The sequence below is a fragment of the Strigops habroptila genome, chromosome 5, assembly GCF_004027225.2.
Source record: "Strigops habroptila isolate Jane chromosome 5, bStrHab1.2.pri, whole genome shotgun sequence".
NCBI classification, from domain to species: Eukaryota; Metazoa; Chordata; class Aves; order Psittaciformes; family Psittacidae; genus Strigops; species Strigops habroptila.
In genome coordinates this window covers 988,252-1,002,893 of record NC_044281.2, presented here as the reverse complement: position 1 = coordinate 1,002,893, position 14,642 = coordinate 988,252, and the positions used below count along the sequence as shown (strand labels likewise).

Genomic DNA, 14,642 nt, shown 5'->3' with positions numbered 1-14,642 from the left:
CACCTCATTTTGCTTTTCAACCCTTCTCTTCGTGTTGGGACCCACATTTACAAACGGTTCAGCTGAGCTAGTCCTCACCGAGTGCGTTTCTCAAGCGCAGTTTCAACCAGCAGAGCCACCACGTTCACTGCTAGTTAGTAACTCAACATAATCAAGCTCCAGTTTTCATCTTAAGCCAGGTGAGCATCTGGTACCCCTCAAAGGGGCTTGGGCACCCTTGGGAGCATCCCTGGGTTGTGTCAGAACGAGCCCCTTCCCAGCACCCCAGTGCTCTGCCCAGACTGAAGCACGAAGCCAAGGGAAGGATCAGACCCAGCCCGAAATACTTGTGGGAGGAAAGGGCATGAAGGCAGTAGATGAGCATGAAAAACATCCCAGTTTGTGGCCAAAAAATGGAAAACTGGGGGTGGGGGGGGGTGTTTGTTGATTCAAAGCCAACAAACCAGCAGATGGTTTTGTGGGGGATGGAGCAAGTGCTCACAGGACTAAAAATAAACTCACTGCTCCGAGCAGTGCTCACACAGTGCTTGAGCTGGGCTCTGGTTGGTGTCCACAGACCATTGACGTGAGAGCATCACTGCCCCGGGGACCTCCCTGAGCACTGCCCCTACCTGCCCACACCTTCTCCTAAGCCTGACTTCATGCTTCCCAGATAGAGCAGGTTTGGGCAGCCGCTCTGTACATAGCCTCTAGCAGGCATGGTGGTAATTAGAGCCCCAAAAGAGGTATGAGCCTGGCACTGGGCACCAATCTCCTCTGCAGCTCACCCATCTGAGGAGCACCTTCGGAATCAGACTCTGAAGACTGCCGTGCGGTACAGCTCCAGACACCGGGCTCAAAAACCAAACCACTGCACAACCCAGCCGGAAGCTCAGGTCTTGAAACCTCATGCCAAGAAACAGGAGAGAGACAGAAGTCACCCGTGTCAGCTGGGGAGAAGCAGGAAGAAAGGCACAACCGCCCCTTCCAGCATCTGCAGCCCAATAAATCCCCAAGAAGGGTCCAACACCCTCTGCTTAAAAATATACCTCCAATGGGGCTGCTTCGGGCTTCAGAGCTTGGTTCACCAGCCAAAAATGAAGCTGGAGCTTTGCAAATATGTGACCCCCTTCAGCTGGAGCTGGGGGACAGCAAAATGCAGATGTTGGGTTTTGGGAACCACGGTGGCTGGCTCGACGCTGTTTATTTCTCTACGGGAAAGGAGGGAGCTGCCTGTGAACATCCCTGCTTGCTGATAGCCTGGGATGTGCCCCTGCAGTCAAATGAAACCTCTGAGCCCTGGCAGGGCTATTTCTGTCCTGGTTTTGTAAGGGAATGTATGTTTAAAGCCTCTCCTCCCTGCCCGGCCAGGTCAGGCTGGGGGCACTGGCACCCGCTCCAGGGTGCTGGGATCCGGCAGCTTCGGAATGGTGAAAGGGATGGAGGTGTCCAAACCCTGCAGGCGACTGTAAGGGAGACAAGGACCCATCCCCTTCTCAAGCAGCCTGTGTGAGCCCCCCCACCAGCACAGGATCATCCCATCCCAACCCATCCCATGGCACAGACACAGCTGCAAAGCACAGCCCCAGCAAGGTCTGCGGACGGATGGCTCAACCCCGTGTTTTACTTATCTGACAGCTTCAGTGCCATGAAGCCACAAAAGCTTTCAAAGGACTTAAGGACTGTTAAATGAAAAGAGACAGGGCTAGGAAAGCTCAACCACAGGAAATCAGACATTCCCCTGAGAAACACGTAAGTGGTTGAGGCTCTGCCCGTGCTGCTTTGGGGAGCAAGCTGTAGGAGCTGCTCTCCAGGGCAGAGCACCACCATGGGTCCCCCCAGGTCTATGTGCTGCATCTCCCTCCATCCAAGCTTGCTCAAGAAACAGCCTCCCCAGACGCTGAATAAATACTTGCTGGCCAATTCCATTAAACCCCAGCAAAATGAGACCTCTGTGCCAAATATCCACCATGGAGGGAGGTGCCATGACATAAATGCCATGCCAGGGGCATAAGCAGCAGTGAGGTTCAGTGTAAAACCTTGCTGGATTGGGAGACACCAGATATGTGAATGCAGAATTGGCCAGGCTTGGGATGGTCCCGTTAGGGACCTCGCCACGTGGAAAGTTCAGGCAGCAGATGCTCTCCAAAAAGGCCTGAGAAGCTGTGGCTGCCCCATCCCTGGCAGGGGGTTGGAACTGGATGAGCTTTAATGTCCTTTCCAACCCAAACCATTCTGTGATTCTATGATCTTCGGGAACAAAGCACAACATGTGGGTCTGAAGAATACACTGTGGATCTGCCAGCAGTGTTCCACTGCTGCTTCCAGAGGAGCATCCCCAGAAATCCTATTTCTGGAAGGACATGGACCGGATGGAGGCAGCATGATGATGCTCCAGAAACACTTCTGGGGATAAACACTACCGGGCATGAAGACATACTTACGGTAAAAGGCAGTAAGAGGAGAAGGTCGAACGGAAACAAGTGGATCACAAATAAGCATCAGCTCCAGCTCAGCTGCACACCGGCAGCCGGACACAAACACCATCCCACCAATTGCAGCAGCCCCATACCAGCACCCTGAACTTCCCAGTCTTCTCAATGTACCTGCAAACAGGGCACACAGCACCAAAACACTACTGTTGACTACATCCCTCCAACCTACGGGGCTTGGAGCAACTTGCTCTAGTGGAAGGTGTCCCTGCCCGTGGCAGGGAGTTGGAGATGGATGAGCTTTAAGGTCCCTTCCAACCCAAACCAGCCTGGGATTCCATGGCGAGAGGCGAGTGGAGCAGCTCCAGTCCCCACTCCCTGGACCCTGCCTCGGTCTCATCTCTGCTGCCCCACAAGGAGCAGGGCTGCCACACGCTCCACTGCACCCAGCAATCAGCCCCATGGCTTGGTCCCTAATTAGGGCCGCTTTGCGAGCAGTGGGCTAATGAAGCTAGCCAGCACACAGCTCTGGAGCCCTTTGCCCTCATCTCTCTTCCCAGCATCTCCTCACTGCGTCCTGGCTCCCACTGCCTGCCAAAGGGACCACAGAATCACAGAGATTCCCCTGCCCATCACACCGCGGCCGCTGCTTTCCCACAGGACAAGGGACCCAACCTTAAGTGTCTTTTGGAGATGCCCATGCTTCTTCCTGGGCATTGGGGGGTCCCGCTGCCAGTGACAGGGTCCCCGCACCCAGGGTGGCAGCCTGCCCGCATGGGATGTCACCCGCCTTCCTCTGGTAGTGTGCTGCCCAGCTCCTGCCCTGCTGCCCCATGGGTGGCCCCTGCTCCCACCACAGCCTGAGCAGGAACCCCGACCACCAGTTAACAAAGGTACCATCAAATCCACTGGTTGGAAGTGTGTCCTGCCTTATCGGGTTAATAAGGCACTTGCTTAAAACACAAAAAGAAGCCCCCAAACAGGCATTGCATTCAGACAGCTGGCTCCTACCTCAGCTTCAACAAATAACTCTGGCAGTTATTTTTACGCAGCTTATTTTGTGCCCTCTTGTAATGCTTGGGATAAGTATAAAATGATAGCGAAAACTCAAACACCCCCATCCTAGCAAAAACAGAATGACAGCAAAATATCAGCTCGATAGATATATTACTTCCTTCACAGGCACAACAGGATGCCAAAACTGAAACCTCAGATATCCTTTTGGGTATATTATGTTCAGTTGTATGCAAAACATCTCATTAGTGCTGGCTGGGGAAAAAAAACCAACATCTATCTCTATTTTGCTTTGTCTAATAAAATGAAGGGGAATAACCTTTCCAGGAACAGGGATGAAGTCCCCCTTTTCTACACTGAGATAATAAATCAGATTAAAGATATTTAGGTTCTGCAGGGAAAAGACAACTCTAGTTCTCCTGAACATCAAGGCGATTAGTTTCCTGAAGTCTTGAGAAACGTGGAAATGCTTTGGGATGGTGTAAGGCTTCCAAAGCACTAACTCACTGCAAGATACAGCGACTCCCTAAGGTATCAAGTGATTGCCTCAACAAGCCCCACAGAAAACAGTTTCCCCAGGCTGTATCCCTGCCACGCTCAGGAGATGCTCAGGCAACAGAGATACTGCTGCACTATGTCAGTCCTCTTCCCAAGTCCATTTTATGGAGCACCCACAATGCAACAGCCCAAACAAAGGATAATTTAACATCATTCTGACAGAGGTTTTCACATAACAGCTCCTGTAAAATGCAGATTATGCAAAATAAATGCTGGTACTTTGCATCCCATAGCCCAGTGCAGGACGGTCCTGCTTAGCTGGGTCACAAAGAGTTCACTTTTTGCCCTATAGTATTGCTGTTAAATAATAGTAACTACTAAATACACTGAAATAGGCTGTTCAAAGAGCCAGGGCTCTGGTCCAGTTTCTCTCTTCACCTCAGTCTCCCCACATGTGTTAGCAGGCGTTACGGTATGTCCTTGTTACCCATCAGCCAAGCACACTTCCAGGAACAGAACTTAATCTTAATGTGTCCCTAGATTTGATTCTGTGTAAGGCAGAATGACAAATATTCTTCTTTCCCCACAAAAAAATCATGTAGTAAGTAAAATAAAATCAAAACCAGCTGAAAAGGGAGGAAGGAGGAAGGAAATCAAAACCCAGGCATGCTGAAAACAACTGCTGGCTGACTGCAAATCAGGAGAGGGAAAAATCTGTCATGAGCAATTAGTTATAAAGGTAATTACATCCTTAATGAACAGCGGACTCTTTTTAAAAATGATTTGCCTTCATTAACCCATTCCTAGCTCAAACCGGGTCTGGCCATTACCACCATCAAATACCTGCTTGCTGATCCACAAGAGCTGAACCAGGGATCCCCATTTAATTCTGGGCACCCATCTTTTGCAAACGGCAGGGGCTGAATGGATGCTGACCCAGGGCGGACAGAGGTTTCCAGCATCGTCACCCCAACACCTTAACCCAGCATTAGACTTGTGCTTTAGGGTTATTTTTAAAGCATCAACAAACATGGCATGCCAAGAGGGGCCAGATGTCAGCTCAGCCTCAAAGCTGGGCTGCTCTCTCTTTCGGCCCTGAGAAAGCCAGGGAGAAACGAGCAGCCACCACGCTCAAGACCTCAAGAATGTTCTGAAGGCAAATGCTCTCTTCTCCCACCCCCACGACTATTTTTTGCCTTCAGCTATTTCAGTTGATTGAGGCTATAATAAGAACAGGGAAACTAACACCAAGGTTAAAAGTGCCCGGCATTGGTTTGGAGACAACGCGCTTTCGGTCCTGTTGGTTCAGGTTTCAGTGGGTTTGTGTGTGTTAAACGTGAATTATTCTGGCCCATGGGACTATGGACCATTTTACTGAACTACCTTAGAGATAAAAAGAAAAAGCAGTTCCCAAGCAAATGTTATTCACTCCAACAGATTGCCTACAAAGAGGAACTTAATAAATAAATATATATAAAAATTCACTGGAGAGAAAACCAAACTGTCTTGTTGGTGCAGTCCTCACAGGCTGCAAAGAACAACAGCTTGACTGAATACTGCCCATATACACTTTCCAGACTAAAATCTGCTGCTAAGCCATGTGAGCAGCCCAGGGATAATTCATTTCCCTTTTAACTGAGGTTTCTCAATGCAGTTTTCTTTCCTTCCGGCTGAATAACGGGCAGAGATGGCACTTTTCTGCAACTCGTGCATACAGAGCACTGCTGTTTTCCCAACAAACACTACCTGAAGGATATGGGGAAGCCTGGAGGGATCGCATCCTGTCCTTGGAGGAAACCGAGCGCTGCCAGAGGTTTTGACCCAGGCTGCTGCCCGTTTCACAACCCACTGGGATGCTTTCCCAAGGGGTCAGGCTGTGGTTTTACATTCTCAAAAGCTCAAGTTGTAGAAGCTCACAGACAAGGTACTGAAATCACTAAGCAGGTTCATTACTGGATTTGGTGATTAATAGCAGTGGCCTCGGAGGCAGCATCCACAGCACCACAACGGCACGCTGGGCTTGGGATTCCCTGGTACTCACCTATCCGCAGCAGGAATTTGCGCAGCAAACCCTAGCCATGATTGTGTTTTAGAAGGGAACAAGGTATTTAGCTACCTGACCAAGTCGAAACATGCCACAACTCCCCTATAAGCTTCTCTCCCTCAAACCCAGTGCTGCCCCGTAGTGTTCTCCATCCTCACTCAGTGCCGGCCCTGTGCAGATGAGGGCTGTGACCACAACCATCACTGTGGGGCTAAAACCTCCACACATGCCCACTAATACAAGACAGCCAGGCTTTACAGCTGGTTAGCGAGGCAGAAGGGACTTCTTAGCACAGAGCAATAACTCTAGATTTCCACCTGCAGGTTTCCAAGACCTCCCTCAACTCTGTAATGACCCGATATTGATTTCCAGCCCTGTGAAAACATGAAGGATGCCAACCCTGTTTTTAGCTATTATGAGGTCTCTGATTTCATTCCAGGTCATGGCGTTTATATTCTCATTACCCACAACCTCCAGGGTCATTACAAATACAAGATTATGGTGTCGGTGCTTAACAGCTGTTTAATTCGACAACATCTCAAAGTTAATCAATGCAATTCAATTTCTCCAAGCCAAGTGGCTTCCTGACCAGAAAACACAGCCTGCATCCGGCCTACCAAACACATACGCCACCCATTCCTATAGGAACTGAGCTGGCATGTATGTGAACGGTACATAAAATTACACGGTGGAAGTAATTTTTCATCACTCACATGCTTTCCACAGAGACACAGTTGCCTTCATTAGTCTTTAAAGCAAGATGAAGTATTCTTCTAAAAGAGGTGCTCAAGCTCAAATCACACGCAGGCATTACTGAGTATGCTTTGAGGTGAGGGAATCATACAATCACAGAATGGTTTGGGTTGGAAAGGACCTTAAAGCTCATCCAGTTCCAACCCCCTGCCACAGGCAGGGACACCTTCCACTAGAGCAGGTTGCTTCAAGCCCCTGTGTCCAACCCGGCCTTGAACACTGCCAGGGATGGGGCAGCCACAGCTTCTCTGGGCACCCTGTGCCAGCGCCTCAGCACCCTCACAGGGAAGAGCTTCTGCCTAAGAGCTCATCTCAGTCTCCCCTCTGGCAGGTTAAAGCCATTCCCCTTGTCCTGTCCCTACAGGCCCTTGTCCAAAGCCCCTCTCCAGGTTTCCTGGAGCCCCTTTAGGCACTGGAGCTGCTCTAAGGTCTCCCCTTCAGGAGCCTTCTCTTCTCCAGGCTGCCCCAGCCCAGCTCTCTCAGCCTGGCTCCAGAGCAGAGCTGCTCCAGCCCTCGCAGCAGCTCCGGGGCCTCCTCTGGCCTCGCTCCAGCAGCTCCACGTCCCTCCTGTGTTGACTCTGCAGCCAGTTGCAAGTCAATATGATATTAATTGATTTATTAATGTTTTACTGGCCTTATTTGCAATTCTCTCTTACATCTTTCAGTAGCACACCTATCTGAAACCACAAGCCATCACAGCACCAGAGCACAGTACTGTGTGCAACGAGAAACCAGCACAGGAAGCGACAGCAAATGCCAGCATGGGGAATGTTCATCCCCGCAGGATCTCCAGCCACCTGCTAGCATGGTTGTGAGTTGCACCACAGCCCCAAAAGCAACAGCAGCGAGTGTTGCCCAGCCCTTTTCATGCCAGCCAGTATCCCTGGGGATGCACACAGGGACACTGAGGGATGCCACTAGCACTTCTTTGCACCACCTTCAGCCAGAGGTGCAGCAGAAGTGCCGTCAAAGGGGGCCCAACTGTCTATAAATCTATGCGGCTTTCAGCAGAAATAACAGAGTTTGCCTGTTAACTTCCCCCTGCACAACCTTGACCTAGCTCCTGAGCCATAATCCCACCTCATCCATCATCGCCAGCAATAATGAGTCTCCTTGTGAAACCCAGCCTTTAAATAACCTCTTACAGACCGAAACAAGGCTGCAGAGCAGCGTGGTGCTGATCATCATTGCTCGCAGTAACAACGAGCAAGAGCATGGCTCATTCCCTCCCTCTGAGCAGCCAAAACCCAGAAAAAACCTACTTTTACCTCTAATGGAAGTGGTTACCTTGGGATACAGCTGGATCTCCAGCCTGCTGAATAAGACCAAGGTCATTTTTAGGCAGCAGATACCCTGACCATCACTGCTGTTTAGGGACTTTGCAGCCAGTTGCAAAGTTACTTTAAGCTTGAGCTTTACAAGAAAGGCTTTTCTTGCATAGGAGGAAAGCTCAGATGATCCTTCTAGGATCTGGACCCCAGCTTTGGTACAGCCAGGGGTTATGGTGGCAGAGGGATGGCCATTCATAAAGCTCTCGACAACCTGCAAGGGAAGGTGCTTTAGTGACCAGGAAAGCTGTCCAAGAGCGTGTCCCAAGGCGGTGGCAAGCACAAACTGGCAGTAAAACCACCAGCGCATGGCTGTAAACCTCATCCTCCCTCCCTGCTCGCTGCCTTTCCAAACAGGCTCTGCAATGGCGCGTGGCACGACTTACAGGAACAGAGACGATGCTCTCTCCCCATGCAAGCACTGAGACTGGGCACTGAGCAGGGGCACCCCAGCTCCACGACAGCACTCATGGTAGAAAGATCTGGCACTCCTGTGAGCAGAGCTTTTTACCACCCTTTTATCTTTCCCTTTTCATTTTCAGAAGCATCAGCAACCTCAGAATTCACAACTCCACTGGGACTTCCTGAGCCTCAGCTTTTGCACGCAATTTCAGTGCAGCCCTGTCTGTGTGTAAAGCAGAAAGGCTCAAACAGGGGGGATTTTTGTTGTTTCGCTTTTTCTTTAGCAATACATCCACCACCCAACACCACTTCAGTGGCTCACACAGAGGCAGACATCCTGCTACTGGGGATGGAAAAGAGCATCCTCGAGTTATCGCCACCTTCTGCTCTCTTCACTTCCCAAAGTTACAGTGCCCAAACCAAAAGAAGGAAGGGGCAGCAAAAGCGGAAAGGAACTGGGAAAACAGAGCTGACAGAAATCCTAACTAAGCAGGAATTAGTCCTCACTGGCAGCAAAATCAGCCACAGGTTTGTGTGTGGGAATGCTCCCTCCCCAGCCAGGGAGCCCAGAGCCTTATCCTGCAACCGAGCATGAAGAATGTGCTTCATCTAATGGCACAGCGTTCTCGTTCCTGGGAATAACTGCCAGCTAGAGAGTAGTAAATAGTTAATTATGTGGTACAGATAAGACCTTTACATGCAGCATAGCTCAATGCATTATTCACCAGGATTCGGAGGAGAAAACCAGCACAGGAGAAGAAAGGGAAAGAAGGAGAAATCCAGGCTTCCCCACAGAGCACTTTGATTTCATGAAGACCGGTGTCAGGATGAGGGTCTCAGTCCCCCTTTTAAGTAACCTTAAACAAACACACTTCTTCTACAGAGCACCAATACATGATCCTTCCAAGCTTTCTGTTGCAGATACACTGGTTACAAGCACTGCATGACCTGTTGCATATGAAACGCTGGGAGCATCAGCAAAACCCGGGCATGTTACACCCTGAGAAAATAACCAAGCAATACCAGGATTTCCAACCTCGTTTTAAGTTGATCACCTGCAAAACCCAGAAAGCCCAACCTCAGCTTGCTTAAACAAGCACTTCTAGCTGTGTCCTCTCCCTGTGCCTCAGAAACAGGTAAACAGAGACTCCTAAAGCAGTCTCCTGGTAATTAATTTCCACTTTTGAAACAAATGCCAGAGGACGTCTCCCTGCACAAGCATGCCTCAGTAAAATCTCACCTACCAAACGGGAAATCCTACACCAAACAGGCTGTGTCTGACAGCATCTTCATCTGGCATATTTAGGGAGAAAATGAGATGTTTTGTTATGTCCTGACGCTCTGGAATGATTTCTCGTTTTCATTTCCACCCGTGCTGGAGCCTTGGCACGTTTCAGGATCGGGTCAGGGGTAAAGCCTGCGAGGAGCCGGCCGGTGCTGCGCACCCGTTCCGCTCGCAGCGCAGAGGCACCGGGGCTTCCAGGGGAGCTCCTCCCGCTGCCCCCCGCCCCACAGTACCGCCGCTCTCCCCACGTCCCGCCCGGCACCGGGTAAGTTTGGAGCCGGGGGGTGCGCAGCTACTTACCCAGCACGAAGCAGAGGAACCGCCGCGGGAGCAGGGCCATCGCCGCCGCGCTCTGCCCCGCACACCCGGCCCCGGCAGGGAGCGGGGCGGCGGGCGAGATCCTCCCCCAGCGCCGGTCGTGGCTCCGCTCCTCTCCGCTCCCGGTAGCGGGGCGGGGGGGACACGGGGCGGGCCCGGTCTCCGGCCGCCCCGCCTAGTGCCTGCCCCGCCGGCGCCTCCCGCGGTGCGGTGCGGTGCGGTGCGATGCGATGCGATGCGATGCGATGCGATGCGATGCGATGCGATGCGATGTGATGTGACGCTCCGCCGGGGGTCCTTCAGCACAGCCCCCGGGCTCTCTCGTTCAGTGGGAGCCACGACCGAAGGCAGGTGACTTCAGGAGGCTTTAGCTGAGACCGTCATGCCCGGGGGAGGCAGCGTTAGCTCCATCTCCTCCCGGTGGAACGGGCAGGTGAGTGTCTAGAGCCACGGGACAGGGAACAAAAGAAAGCACCGAGAAACCCTTTTTTTCTTAGCCCTCCTTGCACTTCCACCAAAGGAATTTCTCTCTAGCCCCGGGCTAAAAATCCTCCCTTCCTTCTTTTTACAGTGTTGATTATGAGCATAGCGGATGCAATGCAATCTTAGGAGGAAATGTTTTGTGGTTTGTTGGGTTTTTTGTCGTTGGGTTTTGGGGTTTTTTTGCTTGCTTTAACCGAATGGAAAATCCTGACTGAGCTCGTACAGCTCCACCTGCAGCTGGCAACGCGGAGTGTCACTTAAGATGATCCGGATAGAGGGTGAGGGCTCAAGCTGGAGGGAGGTCCTTGCCCCCTAAATCTGTTCTCTTAAGGTTTTAAGTCAGCTCTCCCTTTCAAAGGGAGAAGAACAAGAAACAAGGAAACAGGAATGACCAGCACAGGGTGCTAACTTGAGTGTTTCACATCATCCATGTTTCTGCTTTGCCAACAGAAACAAAACAGCTTGCATACCAGAAAGCCAGTTCTGTCCTAAACTGTTAATAACACCTGCCTAACAGCAGAATCATGTCTGGGGAGCCCAACCAGCAGCGTGTGCTGTTGTTAATGTAGAGCAAAGCCTATGGCTGCTTTCAGCTTGATATGAACAGGGAAAAAACTAAAGTTGAGGCCTCAGCTGCAGCTGAGGACCAAGTTTACAGTGCTGGCTGCTGAAGACAAGGCTGGGGCTCTGGAAGCATTACCTACAGTGGGGCTGCTGAGAGGGAAGGGGTGAGGTCTGGAAACAGCAGAACACCAGCACAAGTTTTTGAAGAATCTTTTCTTAAACATGCTTCTTACTACGGAAAGATGAGAATTCTTTTCCCCATTACTTACTAACGACTTGGCTATTTTACAGCTTCCTCATGAGGAAAGTAAAAATTGTTATGGGTCAGCATCTCTCTAGCAAAGCAACAGAGAACAAAAATACTATCATAGGAATAATGACTGTAAATTCCACACACCATTTAAAAGAAACAAATAAATCACTTGACAGTGAAAGCACAACACACTTGAGGCCATTAAAACCTTAGTAACTGAAAATATTTTCAAGCGTAAGATTTTATTTTACGAGTTTATGTCCATATCTGCAGCCCTGTACAAGTCAGTCAGTGGATTAATATGAAGAGTTCTCTTTTGTCAAATTTATGTCGATTCAGAGAGGCATCCATAAAAGCTCATGGGGCAGTCAAAGGCCAAAGTAACAAACTTATGCCACACTAATCCTTTCAAAAGGAACTCAGACAAACATGCATCCTGGTTGAGATTCTTTCATGCTCTTCGTCGCTATGTATGTAAAATCCTACCCTATGCCTCTGTATATTTAACAAAATCTACAGTCATTCTTTCTGACAAAGACTGAGATGAATGACTTATAAGCATCTATTTGTATATTTAATGCATCTATGGAAGCTCTTCTAGCCCAAGCTCCTGTTTTGTCTTACTGGGCAGAACCACTCTACTCTTAGTACAGTTCTAGTATCTAACATACAGCAGTTCTGTTCAAGTTAGGGCTGTGCTGTGGTTCACTTGTGCACTACAGTAACGTGCACAGGCATCTGACTAGGAGAATTTAGTCTGATAAGCAACATTGAATGGGTGGCAAAGATACTTAGATATGTAAAACTATCAGCATAAATACTACTCACATACTACTATCTTGGAAAAGGTGGTACTGATTAAAACCAGACTGACTCCTTGATATCCTTGAAACACGAGCTTTGAGACCAAAATCAAAGTGTCAAGAATTTGGTGCAGTTTGGGGAGGAAACAACACAGAAGAATAAATATTGTACAGATTGTATTTGTAGGCAAAAGTGAAGCTGGAGCATTGCTAAGAACATCTGGGACAGTGCCGGAAACCTGATAGTGGCACTGCTAGCAGCCCTAAAGTAAGCAGAATACCAAGCTTATTAGGAGACTAAAACAAGCACCAACTCCAAGATATCTCCTACAGGAGAACACCCCTGGAATTCTGGGCTGTGGTTTTATCATGTTCAGGTTGCTGCAGCTTCCTCCAGCATCCAGTGCTGTGTCAAGGTGTCCTTTAACATGAAAAAAACCTAAAAGAAATACAATCTTATTCTGTTAACATTTCTGCTCCAGAACTCATCCATCACGGAGAAATCCTCCAGTTTTAAACCAAAATTGAGCCTGTGCTGGGATTTCTTTATGAACTGCTACACAAGGACTGGCCATTAGGTGTCAGCTTTGTACAGAATATGTATGACAGTCTCCACTAAGTCAATCAGTACCATAGTTGACATAATAAACCCAGCAGCAGACCAAGTTTTATAGAGTGGACAGAGCTAGCAAGGCAATCTGTTTACAGATGTTCTCCTAAACAGCTAGCAATGCTGAGAAGCTATTGCTTCTGTGGATTCATTCACATCCTTCTTTCAGAGCTTTGTACTAAGTTACTAATCTAGTCAGGCTATACAGCTACACAAACTCGGGCGGGCAGGGGGGAGTTATTTCAATGTATTTCTGTAGGCTAGAATACCCGCTTATTTACATGCCTTTTCTCACTTCTGACTGGATTTCCTTAGAATGGCAGAGGTCCTTGCCATAATGGTATTGATGGAGAAGCCACTTAGGATACCATTGTTGTTATTCTTCACCTCCAGCAAGGCAGCCAAAATTGTGTCTTAAGGTGAGTAAAAGAAAGACCTGTTTACATAACATGTTGTGCAATACATTTAGGACTTAGTTACCATGGATATTTGATCCATTAGAAATCAAGGGCAGAAAGGAAATCCAAATCCTCTCACCTGCTAGCCTGGGGATGAAGTCCTTTAAGTTTCTCAACTGATTTGGTAAAACTGTTCACGTTCAAATTATCAGGTAAAATAAAGACATCACATGACTCACTGGAGTAAGAAGATGGTTTAAACAGGAAGATTTCTCCAGTATCCTGGAATTGCATCAAATAAGTACAATACTTAACCTATTTTTGCAAGTAATACATCTCTTTACTACTAATAAATATTCCTGTTATGGAAAAAGGAAAAATGACAGCTACAGATTCAGCTCAATAAGTTATTCTAATACAACCAGTCATATTATCCAATCTGTAAATCATAGAATGGGTTGGGCTGGATAGATTATTTATTAGAAATGAAACCACTACATGCATTTATGTGTAGAAATGAAACCACTACATGCATTTATGTGTAACTGATGTTCCCACTACTTTGAATTAGATATGATATACTTTTCCAGGGGACTAGCAAGTTTAAAAGCTAAATCCCCAAAGGTAGCATATCTATATAGCTTATGAAAGCAACACCAGCAATTACTAACTGCCTTATCCTCTAAGGACCAACCTAAGCAAATAGAAAATACTAAATTTAAACACAGATGTTTCCTAGATTTATATTAAAAACCCCAATAGCCACCCCTCCAGTATCCCAAAATCTTTCTTGTATAACATCATAGGACATTCACTTTAAAACAGTGTTCCAAGTGGAAACTCTAAAAAGGAGAAAAGCAAGATGAAAACTCTAGTGCAAATTACTAGGTTCTCAACTGGTTTAGGATCAAGAAAAAACACATGGAGTGTCACAGTTTCTTGCAGGAGCAAATGACTGGTGCTCTCACTCTTCTGCAGCAGCATGCCAGGAATTTGTTACTGACATATAATATGTTTTCCTATCCTAACATCATTCTCTATACACTAAAAATGCAACATGTTATGAGACAAGAAGTTTTAAAGCTCTTAATTTGCCATCTAAAGGATCCTTAGTAATAATTATTTACCTTTTGTTTAACTGCAAGCAAATAACATGCTTCAATAGATAATTTCAGATCAGGGCACTTTGTTTCTGAAGGTACTTGTATAGAGCAAGAGATTTTTGAAGAAGTTATGGGAAGGAGATGTATTTTCGCAGAAGCAGAAGCAGTGACAGGGGCTTCCACAGAATTGGAGGCTGAAGCGAGCATGTTATTTTGGTCATTTCTTTGACTCTTCTCAACAGGCTGGATTTCACGCCAAAACTTATTTTTAAGAACTTGGGAAACCATATATTTAGTCTCTGATACAGTATTTACAAGTTCAACACTTACAGCTTTTCCTTTTATCTTTTTCTGGTTCATTTCCTCTACAGCTAA

At 48.0% G+C, this 14,642-nt stretch overlaps 1 protein-coding gene and 1 long non-coding RNA gene across 3 annotated transcripts in view; one reads left to right on the top strand and one right to left on the bottom strand.

Moving 5' to 3' along the window:
- Positions 1 to 10,770, bottom strand: part of RAMP1 (receptor activity modifying protein 1) — a 26,909-nt gene extending 16,139 nt beyond the window's left edge. Inside the window, exon 1 of the mRNA XM_030487380.1 lies at positions 10,036 to 10,770. Within this exon, the coding sequence (XP_030343240.1) occupies positions 10,036 to 10,075 (40 nt within the window). The 5' untranslated portion in view covers positions 10,076 to 10,770. The remainder of the gene's footprint in view (positions 1 to 10,035) is intronic.
- The window catches only part of LOC115608498, an 18,721-nt gene continuing 14,482 nt past the window's right edge, over positions 10,404 to 14,642 (top strand). For both annotated transcript variants that reach the window (XR_003991563.1, XR_003991562.1), the window contains exons 1-2: positions 10,404 to 10,486; positions 13,082 to 13,185. This is a non-coding gene — a long non-coding RNA (uncharacterized LOC115608498). The remainder of the gene's footprint in view (positions 10,487 to 13,081; positions 13,186 to 14,642) is intronic.